Source organism: Varanus komodoensis, unplaced genomic scaffold (assembly GCF_004798865.1).
Source record: "Varanus komodoensis strain SLA01 unplaced genomic scaffold, ASM479886v1 scaffold12, whole genome shotgun sequence".
In the NCBI taxonomy this organism is placed as follows: Eukaryota; Metazoa; Chordata; class Lepidosauria; order Squamata; family Varanidae; genus Varanus; species Varanus komodoensis.
Genome location: NW_025335349.1, coordinates 18939703 through 18959942, shown reverse-complemented (window position 1 = coordinate 18959942; position 20240 = coordinate 18939703). Strand labels below are relative to the sequence as shown.

Below are 20240 nucleotides of genomic sequence, written 5' to 3'. Positions count from 1 at the left end.
TTAGTTTTAACCAGAATTTGCAAAGCAATTTGAAATACTGATTTCAGATGTGGTTAAAAGTGAATCCATGCAAACCTTGACCATGCTTGATATCTGAGCAAACACAATGCTGCCACACAGTTGACACTGACAGAGGTGAGAAGAATTTGTGTAGGAAAAAGGTGGAGGAATGGGGTGTGAGAACATGAGGTAGTGGCCCACGCTTGAACATTTATAGGTCTGTAGCTTCTGCACTGAGCTATTTCCTAGCAAGGATTTAGGATCTGAATTGTTTACAAGAGGAGTATTTATAGGCATTTTGCTGTTCAGTGGACCATGGTGTAAGCTGCTAATGCTGCTGATGAATCTATGTATGGATTTTCCTCTTCTCTTTTAATCATGTTTGCTAGATTCTTCAGAGGGGGTACACATGCTTTAAGCAATAATAAATCAGTGTTGAAATACCAGAGACTGGCAACACAATCTAGTCAAATGTAAGCCCCTGTGAGTTTAATGGGGCTTAGTCACAAGGGACCAAGTATGGAATTGCTTCCACAGCATGGGTTCTGCAACATCTAGGCCTGTTTTGAAGTAATGCTTCATGAAGGCACAACTAGATAGTCAAACTGCAAGTTTATATTCAGAACATTGCTAGAAAACAAGCATTCTTCTGCACCCAGGAACATGGGATCTTAAAAAGTAAGAATGCATGTTCAGCCCTTGCAGCATATACACGTGGAAGAGAAGAGAGTGATATGGTGATAATTTTCCTCCACTCAAGGAATGGCTGTTTGAACAGATCCATCGGTTCAAGACAGAAGCAGCTATTACAGCTTCCAGGATACTTTTGCTGCTGATAGACCTTAAGACACATTCAAATAACATGAAAACAGCCCAGTTTACTATCCCAATGACTGAACTATATTCTAATCATGTAGAACTATTGTGCATCACCATTTAAGTGTCAAAGACACCCAGATGTTGATAAATATGAATATTTATGAAAGAGTGAATACAATTGGTATCGGTGGGATCTTTGCTTATGACTCATACTTGGAGCCCAATAAGACATTGTGCAGATGATTCTTTTTTGTCTTCCTTTATACTAATTATAACAGATTACCTGCTCGAAGCATCCAAATGAGTTTCAGACTTTTATGCAGTGCATCTGCACTAAAAGTTAGCATAACCTTACTCTTCTGTTGTATTGCATGATTTACATGATGGCTGATCTATGGTGATTGAAAATGTTTGGGTCTTCTTCAAAGGACTGGCTTGGCATGTAACTTGGATCTGTTTTATCCCAGCCATCAACTGAATTTATAATTCATATTCTACAATAGGCTGCACTTCTGTATTTTATGCATTACTTTGTAGAAACGGAACCGTTTGATTCTATTTCTTCTTTAAGCACACTTTTACATTTAAGCATCTAGTTGCATTGCTTGCTTAAGCGCACTGTTTAAGGTATCTGATACAACCCAGCTGGAATTTTTGTGGGACCACTAGTTATGTTACTTCAAGTGGATACCCTGCGTAAAATTCCCATAAGGCCTTCTAAGTATTATTCATAGTGCATTAATTGCAATTCTTCTATCATTAAATTAGCTATGGATACTCATGCATTTATATCTGGACAAATTTCAGAAGTCATACCAACTTAAAAGAACAGTGTAACCTGTCACTTTTTAATGTCCCTAAATAATATTTGTACCATAAATTCTAGGTGACACGACAGGATCTTGTGGGGATCCAGGAATACCAGGCCATGGTTCTAGAGAAGAAAGTAATTTTAGAATTAAAAGTGTTGTTCAGTTTTCTTGTGAGCTTGGTTACATCCTTCATGGATCAGAGGAAAGAACATGTCTGGCAAATGGAAGCTGGACAGGAAGACAACCAGAATGTAAAGGTACATTATACTTAGATTTATTATAATAGTCCTTAACAGCCAGATGGCTAAAGGGATCATACTGGTTTAGAGAAGTCCATTTACTGTAGACGAGTGAATTGTATTTCATTATTTTCTTATTTTTTCTATGGTTATTGTACTGTCACACACTGATGCACTTGCTCATTGTATTGAAAATGGATGAGCATTATAACTCCCTCCTGTCTACCACTCAGAGAACTTCCAAGTAGAACTGGTCTATCTGGATAAGGACTCAGTCCCTTGATTGACCGGTTTACCCAACTTCTTCCATCCAAAATGAGAAGAAGAATCATATGAACCAAGTTCTTTGTGACAGAACAGTTGAGGGAATCCAGGAATCCCAGGCCACAGGATTTCTGGAGGCAGAACCCAGTTCACCTTGGAAGTTATCTGCATGATGGAGGGGAAAATGCACAGTTCTCCAGGTCGAATAGGACATAATTTTTAAGAAACACAAAGGATATTTATGACAATACAAGATCCTCTTAATTAGTGGTTTTGGCTTAGTAGTAAAGAGCTTCTCCAGTTAGTCTTCTTGTTGTTGTTAGTTGCAAAGTCATGTCCGACCCATTGCGACTCCATGGACAACATTCCTCCAGGCCTTCCTATCTTTCACCATCCCCCAGAGTCCACTTAAGCTCACACCAGCTGCTTCAGTGACTCTATCTAGCCACCTCATTCTCTGCCGTCCCGTTCTTCTTTTGCCATTTATTGTTCCCAGCATTAGGCTCTTCTCCAGGGAGTCCTTCTTTCTCATTAGGTGGCCAAAGTATTTGAGTTTCATCTTCAGGATCTGGCCTTCTAAAGAGCAGTCAGGGTTGATCTCCTCTAGGACTGACTGGTTGGATTGCCTTGCAGTCCAAGGGACTCGCAGGAGTCTCCTCCAGCACCACAATTCAAAGGCCTCCATCCTTTGGTGCTCAGCCTTCCTTATGGTCCAGCTTTCATAGCCATACATTGCAACTGGGAAAACCATAGCCTTGACTATACACACTTTTGTTGGCAGGGTGATGTCTCTGCTTTTTAGTATGCTATCTAGATTTGCCCTAGCTTTCTTCCCCAGGAGCAAGCGTCTTTCTTGACTGCAGTCCCCGTCTGCGGTGATCTTGGAGCCCAGGAAAATAAAAGCTGTCACTACCTCCACTTCTTCCCCATCTATTTGCCAGGAAGTGAGAGGACCAGATGCCATGACCTTAGTTTTCTTAAAGTTAACTTTCAAGCCAACTTTCAAGCACTCTTCTCCTTTACTTGCATCGAGAGGCTCTTTAGTTCCTTTTCACTTTCTGCCATGAGAGTGGTGTCATCTGCATATCTGAGGTTGTTGATATTTCTCCCAGCAATCTTAAGTCCAACTGGTGATTCATCTAGCCCCACCTTTCTCATGCTGTGCTCTGCATATCAGTTAAATAGGCAGGGTGACAGTATACAGCCTTGCTGAACTCCTTCCTCAATTTTGAACCAATCTGTGGTTCCGTGTCCAGTTCTCACTGTTGCTTCTTGACCTGCATATAAATTTCTCAAGAGACAAATAAGATGGTCTGGTACTCCCATGTCTTTAAGAACTTGCCACAATTTGTTGTGATCCACACAATCAAAGGCTTTAGCATAGTCAATGAAGCAGAAGTAGATGTTTTTCTGGAACTCCCTAGCTTTCTCCATGATCCAGTGTACGTTGGCAATTTGAGCTCTAGTTTCTCTCCCTCTGCGAAATCCTGCCTGTACTTCTGGTAGTTCTCGGTCCACATACTGCTGGAGCCTAGCTTGTAGGTTTTTGAGCATAACTTTGCGAGCATGTGAAATGAGTGCAATGGTGTGGTAGTTGGAACATTCTTTGGCATTGCCCTTCTTTGGGCTGGGAATTGAAACTGACCTTTTCCAATCCTGTGGCCACTGTTGAGTTTTCCAAATTTGCTGGCATATTGAGTGTAGCACTTTTACTGCATCATCTTTTAAGATTTTGAATAGCTCAGCTGGAATATTGTCACCTCCACTAGCTTTGTTGTTGCTCAGACTTCCTAAGACCCATTTGACTTCGCTTTCCAGGATGTCTGGCTCGAGGTCAGTGACCACCCCATTGTGGTTATCAGGGATGTTAAGCTCTTTCTTGTATAGTTCTTCTGTGTAATCTTGCCACCTTTTCTTATTCTCTTCTGTCTCTGTTAGGTCCCTGCCATTTTGGTCCTTTATCATGCCCATCTTTGCATGAAATGTTCCCTTCATATCTCCAATTTTCTTGAAGAGATCTCTGATCCTCCCTATTCTATTGTTTTCTTCTATTTCTTTGCACTGTTCATTTAAGAAGGCATTCTTATCCCTTCTAGCTATTCTCTGGAATTCTGCATTCAATTGTTTGTATCTTTCTCTTTCTCCCTTGCCTTTCGCTTCCCTTCTTTCCTCAGCTATTTGTAAAGCTTCCTCAGACAGCCATTTTGCTTTCTTGCATTTCTTTTTCTTTGGGATGGCTTTAGTTGCTGCCTCTTGTACAATGTTGTGAACCTCCGTCCATAGTTCTTCAGGCACTCTGTCTATCAGATCTAATTCCTTAAATCTGTTTGTCACCTTTACTGTATATTCATCAGGGATATGATTTAGGTCATACCTGAGTGGCCTAATGCTTTTCCCTACTTTCTTCAACTTAAGTCTAAATTTTGCAACCAGAAGCTCATGATCTGAGCCACAGTCAGATCCTGGTCTAGTTTTTACTGACTGTATAGAGCTTCTCATTCTTTGGCTGCAGAGCTCATAGTCAATCTGATTTCTGTGTTGACCGTCTGGTGATGTCCATGTGTAGTCATCTCTTGAGTTGTTGGAAAAGAGTGTTTGCTATGACCATCGTGTTCTCTTGGCAAAATTCTTCCAGCCTGTGTCCTGCTTCATTTTGTACTCCAAGGCCAAACTTGCCTGTTATTCCGGTTATCTTTTGGCTTCCTACTTTAGCATTCCAATCCCCCATGATGATAAGGACATCACTTTTTGGTGTTAATTCTAGAAGGTGTTGTAGGCCTTCATAGAACCGGTCAACTTCAGCACCAGTGGTTGGGGCATAGACATGGCCTATTGTGATGTTGACTTATTTGGATAGGCATCCTCTTGGTAGAGGAAAGAAAAAAGGGAGAAAACAACCTTTACCATAAAGCCAATAGCATGCACTGCTGTGGCTTTTCTGGAGAACCGGTGTGCATTACATGCTCTAGCAGGTGCAACTATGTGTTTATCTAGCCTGGGGTGGGGAGAAAGTAGATCTCAGTTTAGATTTCAGGTTCAAGCATTCCTGACTGTGTCGACAGGGCTCCAAAACTGCTGGAGATATGCCTATCCTTGATTAAGTCTTCAGTTGTCTTCTCTGACTGGCAGCAGCCTTCCAAAACTTCAGGTAGAGCAGAGGTGTTTCTCATCACCCTCTGCTTGAACCTTTTAAATGAAGATACCAGGGACTGAGCCTGGACTTTTCTGTACGTGGTCTGCCATTGAGCTACATACGACCCTATTCCAAACCCAAAAAGCTTCAGTTTTTAAGACCATCTTAGAGTATTATTCCCTACTCAGTTTGGAGTGTTGTTTTGTTTTTCCAGAAAATGTTAAACTATTTCTGAAACACTTATCTATATTCAGAAATGTATGCCTTAATCATTTAAGTTTCTTTAACTTAGTATAAAGCATTAGCATTCAATGACACTCTTCAAGAGACTGTTTTTTCCCATAGTTTCTTTAAAAATGACATATTTGGAAACTAAAATATTTTGATTCCTCTTATTAGGGGTGCAGAGAGGAGGTTTGTGGTTGTTTTTTAGCCAGTATATCAACCAACTAAGCTAAGTTGCCTCCAAGCCATAATTCTGAAGCAAGATGCATTGCAATAAATTCAACACATAGCTTCAGTTGGTTCAGTTTAAAAATAGGAGATAATTCCCAATAGAACCATCACAGCAAAAAGCTTCATGAACAACTGAAGAAAATGTGGAAAAATGGCTTTTATTTCTAATTTATGTACTTTATCACTGTGATTTGAACTGTGTATAGCTGATACATATTTCTTTCTAAATAAAACTGATTTATTTTATAAAGATGCTCCTTAATAATATTTCAGTTGAACAGCTGTGATCCTTACATGTCCTTTACACATGTAAGATATGTGCATTGTATCCCAGGGAAGCAGAACTACCGAAAATTAAATTTTGACCTGGTCATTTAATTCAAACTTGTGAACTTAAAAGATTAGAACAAGACGTAAATTATGTTCTCTAGAAATAAGAGCCAACTGTACACTGGCTCTGGTCGTTCATGGGATCCAAATGTCAGCTCCAGGTTATCAGCAGCAGGAATCTTCCATTGGAAAACCAGGACCTAGGGTGATGCTGGTAGGTGGAAAATGTGGCAAGATAGAGCCGGGTTAGAGGAAAAGGCAGGTTAGACCAGAGACACCATTTGCTCCATTTGCCCAAGCTCCTCAGGCATGACACCTCTGGTCAAGGAGATAACACATAGCCAGCAAGGCTTGCAGCCACTGATAGCCACCTTCTCCTCAATCAATCTGGCCAAACCCCTTTTAAAGCCATCCAGATTGGTTGCCGTCACCACTTGATGGGGCAGTGAATTCAATGGTTTAACTATATGTTCTGTGAAGAACTTCCCTTTATCTGCCCTAAACTTCTCCCCAATCAACTTCATAGGAAGCCCCCAGGTTCAAGAATTATGGGAGAGGGAGAAAAATCTTTCCCTTTCCACTTTTACCACACCATGCATTACATTACTGCTTTGCAAAAATTAGTATAAAAATGTAGATGAATTTTCCATGAGATAAATGTCACACTAGGGGCACTGAAGTTAGAACCTGGCTGTGATCTCTTAAAAATACTGTGAGCAAAAGCAGAGAAAAAAGAAGAAATCATGCACTCTATCACTATTAAAAAGGCTGCTCTTCCAAACATTGACCAAAGTTGAATCACATGAATAGGCTCATTAAAGTAAATAGAACTATTTGTGTGAGAGAAGGATTTGGAAGTAGATGTCCTTTAGTATAATGCAGAGTAATCTTTCATAGCCTTTTGTTGTGCCCAGAGGCTATCATGCTGAGTAATTACCATTGTGGAAAGTTTTTCTCAGGAACAGCAAATATCAGGTAACATCATCAAAGACCAAACTATATAAATGACTAAATTAATACAATTCAAAATACAGACTTTTCTCACCATTTTCCGGGAAGATACCTGCCATGTGATTCCACTGAGAATATGGGAAGCTGACTTACGCTGGGACAACCCATCAGCCTGTCCAGCTCATGTTATTCACATGGGTGGTGGTGCCTTTCCTAGGTTTCAGCCAGGATTTTCTCAGCCTCTTCTGCATGCCAAGTGTGTTCCCTACTGCCTAAGCTATAATTCTTCAGCATTTCTTTTCAAGTTAGGAAGAAACTAAAGTTCTTACAAGCATTTATTGGAGTTTAATTCAAAGCAATGTTTTGGGCAGGGGGAGTGGATGCCCTTGCCAAGGAGAAATATCTATGGAATTTCAAGCAGAGTCAAAAAGCAATTAGACAAGTAAACTTTCACAAGAGTAAGCAAGTTGTATATTGGGAGGTTCTAACCAGAGAGTCCCTATAATAAATATAAAAGAAAACTTGAAATTTCCACCTCAGTTGAAGCTACTGAAGATTTGGGAATGATCAGAAGAGTGTTTGGCAAGACTTTGTAAGTCTCAAAGGGATTTGCACATTCCTAGCATAAAATGTTTCAAAGTAGAATAATCCCCACTTATTGCAATATTATTTGGAACTACAAGATAGTTTCCCTTCTTATTTTAAATGATCCTTCTCTTTCCACCTTTATCCTGCATTTCCACATTTGATTTTCTAGCTGTTCAGTGTGGTAACCCTGGGACAACAGCCAATGGAAAGGTGTTTCGAATAGATGGCACAACATTCTCCAATTCTGTAATCTATTCCTGCATGGAAGGCTACATCCTGTCTGGACCTTCTGTGAGGCAGTGTACTGCCAATGGAACATGGTCTGGTTCCTTGCCAAATTGCACAAGTAAGTCTTCATTTTTATGTATTTTACATGCTGATAGTTTATAAGAAATCCATTTGTGAAGACTACAACAATTACAGTTTTTGCAGGTTGGAAAGCTGCTGCTGGGTGAATTGAGCAACCCCCCCCCCTTGCAAACCAATGAAGGACATTTTCATCTTCCCTGGGGCCTCCATTGGCTATTGCATCTCAAGGTGATATGTTCTTCCTTTGAAGATCAAAGAGAGCCAGTGGAGAGTTGACATCTGTGCCTTTCAGCATCTTCAAAAGTGGAGGCAAATACTGGGCTTTCTCGGTATTGCTTTTTAACACTTTGAGGCATAGGATTAAAAACTATATTACAGAGATGTGTCCACTGTAGAGAGAACTTCATTGATTAAAAACCTGCCAGGTTAAAGACTAGAATGAAGGCTATATTGTGTTGGCCCAAGCTCCACAAAGCCAGGGTACTGGCATGAACAGGCACACCCTGTGAACCATTTGTGTCACAATTGCATTAAACTGTATCTTGCTTCCTTTAAGCCCATGTGGAGAGGGTGGAGTGCCTTTGCAATGCTCCACATTGTCCTACCCCTGTATTTCCTTATAATGTAAATGGTGATGATAGAAGATTTCCTCCCAATGCAAATATTGACATATTTGGGAGTAAGACTTTCATCAAAATCACAGCAGGGAGCAAGGAGTTAAATCCCCACTTCCAGTCACCACCTCAGGCCCAGTTCTACTCAAAAACATACTTCCTGCAGTGGCTTTTTATATTAAAATAAGGTGTGTAGCAAATGCAGTAATGCTTTGAACAGCATGCCTAATCTGGCCCTTAGTGAGACATGAAGTTTTATGCATAGATTTTCCATACCGGGCATCATACAGATGCAAGAATACTTGTGTTCGGCCCTGTGTTCTTTTTCTGAAACTAAGGGATATTATCACTTTAGCACAGAAATCTTGGCAAGTGGTTAAGAGGTACGTAGAAGAGGAATAAGAAAAAGATATTATATATTTTCTGTTTCTAGGTGTTCTCAAGTCCAATATTATATTTAGATATGTCAACTGGTTGCTGTCAGAAGCCAAATAACCCAGCTCTCTCTCTCCTCCCCTTGCAGAAAGAATTTGCATCAGAAGCTTTAAAATGTTGGGTTGAAAATCATTTTGCGGAATAGCAAAGCTGAGAAGCTCTCAAAAGCACATTGATCTGGAAGACAAATAAACCTGCGTCTAGTATTTGGACTTTTGCACAGGAACCTATAAATTAATACTAGCTGACTAGTCTTTCTGGTATAAAGCCACGATCAATACGATAATACAAGTTTGATGTGGCTTTGTGGATTTAGACTGTATAAACTAGATACCATACACATCACATTTTGCATATCTTCTAGGAGGTATTTATGGAGGCAAACATCAACATTTTAATAAATGGTTAATTTTACTATGTCTCCCCTGCTCTCCACAAAAATATAATCGGTTGCCATCCTGCTTCACCATCTGTCCTTCTATTTATTTTGTTGCAGTTATCAGTTGTGGGGATCCAGGTGTACCTGCCAATGGACTTAGATACGGTGATGATTATGTTGTTGGACAAAATGTTACCTATATGTGCCAGCCTGGGTACACGATGGAGTCCAATGGGTCCACTTTTCGTACTTGCACTACTAATGGCACGTGGAGTGGAATGCTCCCAACATGCAAAGGTATCATTTTGAATCTGCAAAGCTGTTCTTGTGCATTCGCTCTAAACTAGCATTTTGGTAGAGTGTGCATGTAAAATGGACTGGTCATATAGTGTGACTGACTGGCCCAATCTTGCTTTTTTGGGGTTTCTGCATTAAACAAAAGTATCAGGTTTGGTTGTTTATTTATAGCATGTTTATCCCATTCTTGAACAGAAAAGGATGTTAAAGTGGCTTACAAAGCTAAGAAAGATGTCAGTCCTGCTTGTGGCTTTACAGTCTAAATGACATGGCATAAAAGGCAAGGAAACCGAGAAGAAAAAGGAAGAAAACAAATTGAAGCACTGTATTCTTAGTTGAAGCTAGGGATGAAACGGCAAAAAATGGATTCCTTGTAGGAATTGGGCCTGCTCCTCTCAAACCATAACATGCCAAGCTAGATAGCACAACGTCTGAAGGTGAGATAGATGAAAAAGAGGAGGAGTTGGAAAGTTTTGATTAAATGCAAAAGTTAAAAAGTGAGAACAAAACCACAAGTGAGAACCAGACTGCTGGGGTTCAGGGGCTGACTTGGTAAATAACATTCAGAGGGGAAGGAGTGCAAGCTCATCAGCCAGGAGGTTCATCATCAAGCCGAACAAGCAGACAACTTACTTAGTGTCTGGCATTCCTGTGTCTGGTGCACCAACAGCATGAACTGTCCTGAAGTTGGAGCCAGCCCTTTTGGGGAAAATGAAAGGAGAATTTAGTTTGAAATCAACTCCTGGCATGGGCAAGAGCTAGCTCTACCAATCCGAGAGATGATTACTTTGATAGATGCTACTTGTTAATAGCATCTAGTATTAGTCATTCTGTATTTCATACCCACCCTAGCTCAATAAAGGACTGCATTTTAGAAGCCTTTCATTTTTATCTGCTGGAAAGGGGAGATATTTGCTTACAGCAGACCTCTGATTAGTGATGTAGGTTTTTTGTTTGTTTGTTGCTCTGTTGTTTTTGTTGTAGGTCTCTTCTTGCAGACCTTTGTGGTTCTATTACAGTCAAAAGACAGCACTAGTTCATAGTAGCCAGACTTTTACTGACCTACCTAGCTAAAGAAAAGATACTGCTATCCTCTTAACAGCATTCTATGAACAGTTTCTTGGCAAATAGGCTCAACTTCACATGGGTTGGAATTGCCCTTAATTTGGTACAGCAGAGCCAAAGTTATGGAACTGTCAAAGTTGTAAACCTTAAGCCCACTCTTTCTAGGTGGACTGGCACTTGTAGGCATGCCTCCTGCAGGATGTAAGCATTTGGATTATTTTCAATTAATACTGTTCACTTTTTTAATTCTGTGTCTTGGCTTGTATCCTAAGATATGTTAACATTAGGGATCATTGGAGACTATAATATTATTCCAAGTCCTAGCTTTGAGAAAGTATGATATTAGAGCTACGACTCTAAAGGCTGACCCCCTGCCCCATCTCCCTCACGTGCCAGTTGTCCACGCCCAATGTCACTGATGGAGCTCAGTGGGGTAAAATGGGCATAGTGAAGCACAGGAGGGAATAAGTCTGCAGCTGAGGATTACATTGATTCCTGTTCACATCCCAGCCTCCTTTCTCCTTCCTTCATGCTTTTTCCAGTTGGTTGAAAATGGCTATCTAAAGAAAATGCTTTAGCATAAGGTGCAGCAAGAGTGGAGGCATCTAACTCTGTGGTTTATTCCAGGCATTGGATGCATGCAAGCTTTTGAATTTGGAAGCATGTGTGCATCAAGGGTGTGGAACATAGGAATTCCTTGTTTTCCCAAGGAATTTTATGGAAGAAAATGTCCTGTTTCCTTCTTCATCATACACCTACCTTTGCCTCCATAAGCCTCTGAAGGGTTGTGGGAGCCCACCTGCAACAGTACATAATATATAGGATACTGCTGTGGGAGAAGGAACTGCCTCCAGTTGGAAAGAGCTCTGTCCAATTTGAGGTGACTGGACCCTCCACCAGTATCTGCCATGCTACATCCCACATAATTCAGGGGATCCTTGTTGATACTCCAAAGATGTTTATGAGGAAATATTCAGGTAAGGTTCAGGTGATTGATAAAAGAAGCAGGAAACTTTCCTTCTGTGAACTTATCAACATATCTTAGGATGTGTGTTTTAATTCTTGATTGGCAATTACTTTCACACAGATAAATGAACAGTTTTTTTAAGCTGAAAGCTATTAATGCAAGTGTACCTCTAATGTTTGGCGGGGGAAGAGAGAGAGATTGATTTTGACAGTGATTTTACCTTTTGCTGGTAGTTTACCTCCATATTGTTTATATTAAACCATGAAAATGACTAATCATGGTGTTGTATGAAAGCACTAGCAAGGAAATCTGATTCCAGGAGTGATACCACAAGAAATGATACTGTCCTCCAAAAGATGTTAAATCGGCTCATATGCTTCTTTTAGCGACTCTAGACATTGGGGATGCTTGCAGCTGCTGTGCCTAATCACTCTAAATGTTGTTGCAGCTGTTACCTGTCCAACTCCACCCCAGATTTCTAATGGAAGACAGGAAGGCACAAATTTTGACTGGGGATTTAGTATTAGTTATGCCTGCTCACCTGGCTATGAACTATCTTTTCCTGCTGTTTTGACTTGTGTTGGGAATGGAACATGGAGTGGTGAAGTACCTCAGTGTTTACGTAAGTAATTCCTTGATATTTATGTTGCATTCTGACTGTTCTTTCCATCACATCTTTTTAAAAACATTTCTGGTAAGGCATTAGATGGCATACACAGAAACAGTTCTTATTCATTTTTCCATCTTTTGTGCTGATGGAAACAAAACAAGGAGGCTCTCCTGTTACAAAACCAGGAACCTCTTGGAAAAATGTACCCCCTCTTAATTTTCTGTCTTAGAATAGTTTCCCTCATATGATCCACACATGCTGGGTTCCCATTGTACCAGGATTTGAATCCAGGGTCTGAAGCTAGCAAGCAAAAATTGATGAAATCAGAATCCTGGTTCGTATTAGCCACAGTTAATGCCAGTAGCACTGGTGGAACAGTTAATTGCAGCTAAGGCTGGCTAACATAATTTCATGGCATAGACTTGAACATAGTGCATAGATCCCCAGTACTATATTTGTAGGAGTAGCTTGTATCTAGTGTATTTTCAGTGCAGTGCTTCAACTTCATTCTTATGTATTCTGGAAATCAGACTGGGCATTGGAATACAGCATCCTTAGGCAACTGACATTCCCTTGATCCCTGCCCGCAGTTTCACTGTAAATGGGCACTCCAATGAATTTTGGATCGCTCCATCCCACCACTGTTTAAACCACACAAAGTACCACTGTTTAAACCACAAAGTATTACCACTCCTGAAGCAATGATAATTTAAGCATTATGGAAAACTGTGGCTCTATCAAGATGCCCTGACACTGTTGCTACCAACCCATTTCCCAGTCAAGCCTAAGACAGAAGCTGCTGCGACGGCCCCATCAGTAGGCACTTCATTCAGGCCCTTTGTAAGCTGAATCTGGGGCCGCCAGAGGTGAGAACTGACTCAGAAATGAGTCTTATGTTCTTTAACTTGAGACAGACAATGACAACAACGGCAACTCCTCTGTGGTCCTTTTTGATAATCTATGGATGTTACAGCTTCTGAGGATAATACAAGCACAGAAGAAGTAGTCATGACTATGTTTTCTTTCATATTTCATACATCTAAAGTAAGTTTGTGAAATCTGACAAAAAGTCAACTGGAAGCAAGTTCATATCTGCATTTTCTATTCAGCAAAACTCTGACATCAATAATGACTTGACCCACCAGGAGTACAGAAGATACTCCAGGCTGTGTCTCTGACAACTGGACATTTGTTCCAATATTATATTAAATTACTTGTATTATACAGACATTTTTATTATCATAAAATTGCTGACATTGATGGATTTTCCACTGTTGCAGATTTCATTACAATAGCAAATATATACTGGCTGCTTATACTGTGCTTTGTGCATAGATTTTTCCTCTTCTATTAAATGCTTAAATTTCAAAAAGGAAATCCAAGCAGTTTGATTATCTGGGTAAAGGAGCTCCATATGATTTAAGGCAGAGAAGCAGCACCACAAACAAAGTACTGGCATAGGCAAACTATTGCATTTCACTTCAGATTTTGAGACATTGACCTATTTTATATATAAGTGGAGCGATATACAGTGCAATCCAGACCCACTGGATTCATGGAGGTTTACTTCCTATTACATGAGCAAGAGATGCCAGCTTTGGATTGCAATCCCAAACCACTTAACCCGAAGACATTTCTCTGTGTCAGTGGTGCTGCTCTGAGATGAAGATTACAGTCTTAGGAAACAATACTGAACCAAGCTTTACAGTTATTCCAGGACACTTGCCTGGCTTTTCAATGAGCGTTTCTTTCTGCCTTCATGATATTTTCCTGGGAAATCCATACATGTAACAAATGCATGCATGTGAAGGTGGTCCTAACATTGAAGCAAGCAGAGAGACCCCATGCCATACAGACGTTCTGCATGTATGGTGAAGTGTTCACAAAAGCAGAGGCCTTATGGTTCCTGCATTACTTAAACATACTTAAAATAACTTTACTCACTGGTTTTTAATCTCTTACACTCCAACTGCAGCATATATTTCTGCTTCTTTTGCTTTTCCAGCATTCCCATGCTATAAGCACACCCTGTATCCATGGATATAAGGCATGGTGTTGTTTTATCAACTTGTGAGGCCATAACCTTTGGCTGTGGTGAAAATTTTGCAGCTGTCTCTCTAGAGAGTGGCCCATTTTTCAGCCACCTGCATCATGTGAATTGTTGCTGAAAAGAAAACATTTAACACATGAGTGCTTTTTTATTTTTAGGGGGTTCTGTGTTGTTTATTATATTGCTTTTGAATTGTAGAATATATTATTGCTAGCTGCCTCTGGTATACTTTACAGAAAGGTATAGTTGTAGTTGAATTTATCTGTATGTAGAATTCTCTACCTGTAGTTAAATAAATGCAGAAATAAGTGAGTGGCTATGGACATCCAAGCAGGACCACAGTCCCACGGAAGCATTTGCTTGTCTGAAGGTGCGATGGCTTAACCGGGGTGGCTGTGTAGGCTAAGCCTAGTGCCTTTCAGTCCTCTCCATTTTCTTATCCTTGGTTTCCTGCATGCCTTTGAATTATCTGCTATTGCTTAACTGCATTCCTAAATAAAAGCATAGCTGCCTCCCCAGCTAATTGCATTATGTGGAATCCAACAGAACTATAATCATCACTTTCACACATGGTTGGGCTGGAAAATAGAAAAACTCAAAGTTTGCTAGGAAAGGGGAGAATCCTAGAACATATAGCCCTCTACAAATAAGAAATGTTTCATCTGCACACCTCTGACTTCAGTAGGGAGGGGGGATAAGGCTGATGTGAATTGCCATGGTGTCCAGTTTCCATGGTTACTTATTCAGTCAGAGAGTTACTAAGCATCCAACAATAGCATATGGTTGGGAAAAGGCTTGAGAAAAATACTGATGAATGATGCATTTCCTCCAGGAAAACAAAAAATCTGAACTCCCAGAATGCTCTGAATGCATTGTGTGAGAAATGTTTAAATACTTCCTTCAAAGTTTGGGCTGTTGTTTGTACAAAAAAGCAGTTAAAAATAAAAAAGGAAAAATACAAAGTTTGGATCACTTCACGCTGATGAGTATTCAATATAAATGAACACATTCTGTACGGAATAGTTGTGTCTGTACGTTTGCACACTCTAAAATTCTGTTTCAACTTTTGGAGCAGAGAAATAGAAATGGCAGGGAAGGCGACACTTTCTATCCCTCTCTTGCATTCCTGAACAAATCACTCAGTACAAAAATAATAACTATCAACAAATTTTCCATGCCTTTTCTTTTCCTACAGCAAAATTTTGTGGTGATCCGGGAGTACCTGCTCAAGGCAAAAGGGAAGGCAAGAGCTTTATTTATCAGTCAGAAGTCTCTTTCAGCTGTAACCTTCCATTTGTGTTGGTTGGTTCCAGTACTCGGATATGTCAAACAGATGGTACATGGAGCGGGTCATCTCCCCGATGCATAGGTATGATGGGTCTGACCTGAAGTGCTGCACCCTGCAGTCCTTTCTTTACACTGTCCATGAATCACTGAATGCCATTTCCATTGGCAAAATCCACCACATCTACTCATGTAGGAAAGGTTGCTGATTTCCGTACTTTCATAGACCTGCACAAAATTAGCTCCCGAAGGTAGTAGAAACACCTGAGTGGCTCTTCAGGGACAAGTTGGTCACAGCTGGAGAGGATAAATTTTCAGAAGCACCTTTGTTCAAGCCTGGATGTGTGGCATATTAGCAACTCTATTCTATATCAAGGACACAATCATAGCAGAAATAAAATCTCATATGTGAAGAAGCACTTAGCATAGAATCCAGTCTTAATCATGCCTAGAGTTATTCCACTGAAATCCATGGGTCGGTCAATCAAGACCAAGTGTCACTCAATTCAGTGGGTCTAATCTAAGTATAACTAAGTCCAGATTCATGTCTTTGATTAAAATGCCTGCTCTAATACAAAGGGTTCCACATTGTATAAGTATGAAATTATGATAATGAAAGAAAACCAACCCCCTTGTATATCTGTGTATGTTTTGATATGAATTGCTTTAAAAAGACAAAGTTTTATTTCTTACAGTGTAGGTTTGGGGGAGGTGTTTTTTGTTTTTGTTTTGTGTTGTTTTTCTGTGCATAGGAATAAGAATGTAAGACACATTTTATGCTGTTTGTTCAAAAAATTCATCTGTATTAATCAATGATCAAATTCCAATCTGAGCACTTCAGCTTCAGTGCAAATATTTTGGAAAGCATTTGTATGAATTTGAATATAGAAAGATTTCAGAAGAGCCATTTATTTTCTTTTACACTGTTTTTTAGAACCCACACGTACATCATGTGAAAATCCTGGGGTTCCCCATCATGGATCGCAAAACAATACATTTGGCTATCAGGTAAGACTGCTTATATGTATCAAAACACTGCAAAATGTCCTTCTTTTGCTATATGTTACCATTCAGTAAAATGCACTTGCAAGAGGAAACAGAGATGTCTTATTTGCTTAGGGATGTTATTCTACAGGCATTAGACAACCATAGGATGGATCAGCATTGTAGTTTCAACCTTATAAATGTGTTCCAAGGTAAGAAGTGGGAATCCTACCATGCACTACTCTCCTTCTTATCTGGAAATCAGCATGTTTCTTCTGAATTGGCTCTGCTTTTGGCTCCAAAGTTACAAGAGCAACTTCAGAACCAGCATGAGGGACATTATAGAGATAAGAGGAACAAGGCTCCCATGAAGAGATGCAGGATCCTGCAAACAGCCCAAAGTAGTCGTCTACATCTTTGTGGAGGGGCAGAAGTGTACATGCAATTCTTAGCTTTGATTGGATGTCCACAATATTCCAAGTTCAGAGGATCATAGGTAGTGATGCATGAGAAATCCAGTTTGGGAGTAGGAATATTTTGGATTTTTCTGCCTTGGTTCTCTGGAATCTGTCCTGCTTTCTTTTTCTCACACAAAGCTGTGTAGGCAGCCAGCAAGAAGCCTCCCACATGCTTGTTGTGTAAATGGAGTTTTGCTTCTCCACACATGACTTGTGGGCTTTGCATACTTTGTGCGAAACTAAGTGAATACAAAGAAGGGGCCTAGGAGCATTCCCAAATATTTGTAGACTTGATCTGCTCACTTTCTAAGCCAAGGCCAGGTGTGGAAAAGAAGTCTAGGGAGCACAAGAGAGCCAGCTCCTGGCCACATATTTGTTTTCCTAATTTCAAGCAACCACAAGCAACCTAATTACAAGCAACCAATGGATGGCACCCTCCATTACTGAATGTCTTATTAACTGTCTGACTATCTAAGCATCAGATAATCTAGGGAAAGTAGCAATCTTTGCTCTGAAAGTAGACTGCATTTTTGAAAATAATTCTCATTTTCTTAACAACAAATTTAGAGGTAGAATCACAAATATTTTTAATATGAAGTGGGCTCCAATGAATTCAGAAACCCAATTCTCAGAAAAAATCATTTATCATACTGTAATCAGGTCAGAATTATTCCCATTCTATAAATACTGGGAAAACGTCAAATTACATGCAAGGGCACTTTCTAAATTAATAATAGGATTTGAACCCAGGATTTTCTAGTCCAAATCTGCTGAATATGGTGGTTCTGATTTAAACCTTATTTATCTAAAAACAGTAGCAATAACTAAAACATATCAATCTAATAACTTTTCTGTATAGTTATGCTGAAAGGGCAATGCCATTATACCTCTGATAATTAAGGAGTAGCAGTGACCAAGGTTGAAATACTTGGAGCTGAACAGTAATAGTGACAGATGGGGTCTCTTAGTGCATTCCATGCCTTTTCCAGTTTCCAACTGGAAACATCATTTATATAAAAATAGTGGATTATTGTATGTTTTTGGAACAGAATAATGTGGCTTCCATTATATCATCATCATCATCAGCAGCAGCAGCAGCATCAACAACAACATTTTCTTTTCTATACTGCCCTATGGCCAAAGCTCTGTGGAGCTTATAAGGGACAGTATCGTGGTAATTGAAGACATTACTGGGAGTGGATTGCAGATATCATAGGAATCTAAGACTGTAAATCCTACAAGTTTTATGCTCGATAAATGAATCACTCTGATCTTGCAGTCTTGCTATCAAGAAGCAGCAGGGAGAGAGGAATCAAGGAGATCTTTTCACCTTTCATTTCTCTTTTATGGTACTTTGAGCTTTCTGAGCTTCTAAGGATGTCCAGGATGTTGCTTAGCTACTGGGAGTTCTCAGCCTGGGTGGGTGAGGTTATAGAGATACTTTCCCAGTGATCACAGGATTCCCCCTGCAGGGCAGAATTCTATCCATATTTAGACAAAAAAAAGTCTTACAACTCCTTACTTTCCCGGCTTTGCTCATTGGAGGAAGCTGGAATTTGTAGAGCTAGTTTTTGTTTTTGTTTTGGGTGGGTGGGGGTCTAAACATGCATAAGGTCACACTATTACTCAAATGAAACAGTAAACCTTCTGACAATGACTGCAGGGTTAGACCTATATTTGTTCAAAGTAATATAATCTGATGAGGGGCGGTTGTACTTGCCCCGAAGCCAAACTGATCGAATGTAAAAGCGTCACTATGGTATCAGTAAGAATAGAAAAACAAGAACCATAATGTTGTATGCTCTTGCAATATATAATTTACACTGATGCATACTATATATTTGAGTGTATGAAACTGAATCAGAAAGTGCTTATTATTCTGCACAAATATTTTTTTTCAAATGCTATTTTATGTAGAGAACAATGCTCAGAAGTAATAGTAATGGCAGTATGGGAGTCTTCAAAGTATAATGAGCACATGTTTTGCACATATTCGGCAGAGATTTCAGGGACTGGTTTTGTGTTAAAGACTGAATCTTGAATGCACTTACTAGGGACAATTAAACACAATGGAATGTACTTTCAAGTAAGCATCCAAAGATTGCAATGTAAATTATTTTGCTTCATTAGACCCCTCTGGAACAGTTGTCGCAAAACAACTTGAAACTAGGTATGACTGGGAATTGCACTTTTCATGATGTGCAGAATTCTTTATGTTTGGGAGGAATAAGAAACTTCAGGAGGGAATTTAACTGGCAGAATTGTCCACCTGAGCACTCTGGATTTGAATCCTTGTATATGTTAGTAGTAGTGAAACAGGGTTGTAGCCTCTTCATCATTAACAGCTCCGTGGCAGACAGGCATTCTGTAATGATTTTCAAGTAGGGAATTCTGCCCACCAAATTTAGTGCCAATGAATCAGAAGTTTGATTTCATTCATTTTAAATACAATTTTTCAACGTTTTCAAATTTTATCAAGCTTGATTACAATGAACTTGAATTCATATATATGAATGCAGGACAAAATGGAACCAGCAGGTTAATCCAAATTTTCTTTAGACAGTGCTACAATGATGCCAGAGAAAATAATATGAACAGACAGTGAGCACAGACAGAAAGGTGGATAAGGACCAGTAACTAGAGAAGAGAAGGAACTCTTCAGGACAGTACAGGAGTTTCAGTGTTTCTGGGTCTTAAGCAAGACTGATCATGCTTTTTCAAGCTTTACTGTACAACCACAGAGGTCAATAACTACTTTTAATTAGAGCAACAGTGAAGGGACTGCAGTGGGTAAGCTGTAACTGATATTGGAGAAGGCCAACAAGCTCCATGGTTTAGCCCATCTCTGTGCTCTTTCCTTCTTCAAGATACAGGAGTGGGGGAAAAGAATAATGACTTGAAAGCATCCAGACTTCAGTAGAGCGAATTTGTCAGCCTCATCTCTGAAGTACAGAAATGTCAGAAGTAGGGAGGGGGTATTTATATTACAGGTATGTGGCTGGCCAGTCCAGGTTGGGACCACAGTGCGGGGGCAACAATTCAATACCACTCTTCACCTTACTAGAGCTTTGTTCTGGTACAGGTCTCACATGGAGCTACAAAATGGAGTTGTTTCTGCAGCTTTTGGAAATATGCATCATTATGTTGTATAGAAGGCTAAAAGAGGAAAAAAGCTGTACTGTTGTCATAGTTTTCT

The 20240-nt window shown here is 39.8% G+C and overlaps 1 protein-coding gene across 1 annotated transcript in view; it reads left to right on the top strand.

Annotated features, from left to right (window-relative positions):
- CSMD3 (CUB and Sushi multiple domains 3) overlaps window positions 1–20240 on the top strand; it is a 650552-nt gene that overhangs the window by 589452 nt on the left and 40860 nt on the right. Inside the window, exons 58-63 of the mRNA XM_044421466.1 lie at window positions 1706–1888; window positions 7762–7938; window positions 9447–9626; window positions 12107–12280; window positions 15514–15687; window positions 16537–16610. Of these exons, the coding sequence (XP_044277401.1) occupies window positions 1706–1888; window positions 7762–7938; window positions 9447–9626; window positions 12107–12280; window positions 15514–15687; window positions 16537–16610 (962 nt within the window). The remainder of the gene's footprint in view (window positions 1–1705; window positions 1889–7761; window positions 7939–9446; window positions 9627–12106; window positions 12281–15513; window positions 15688–16536; window positions 16611–20240) is intronic.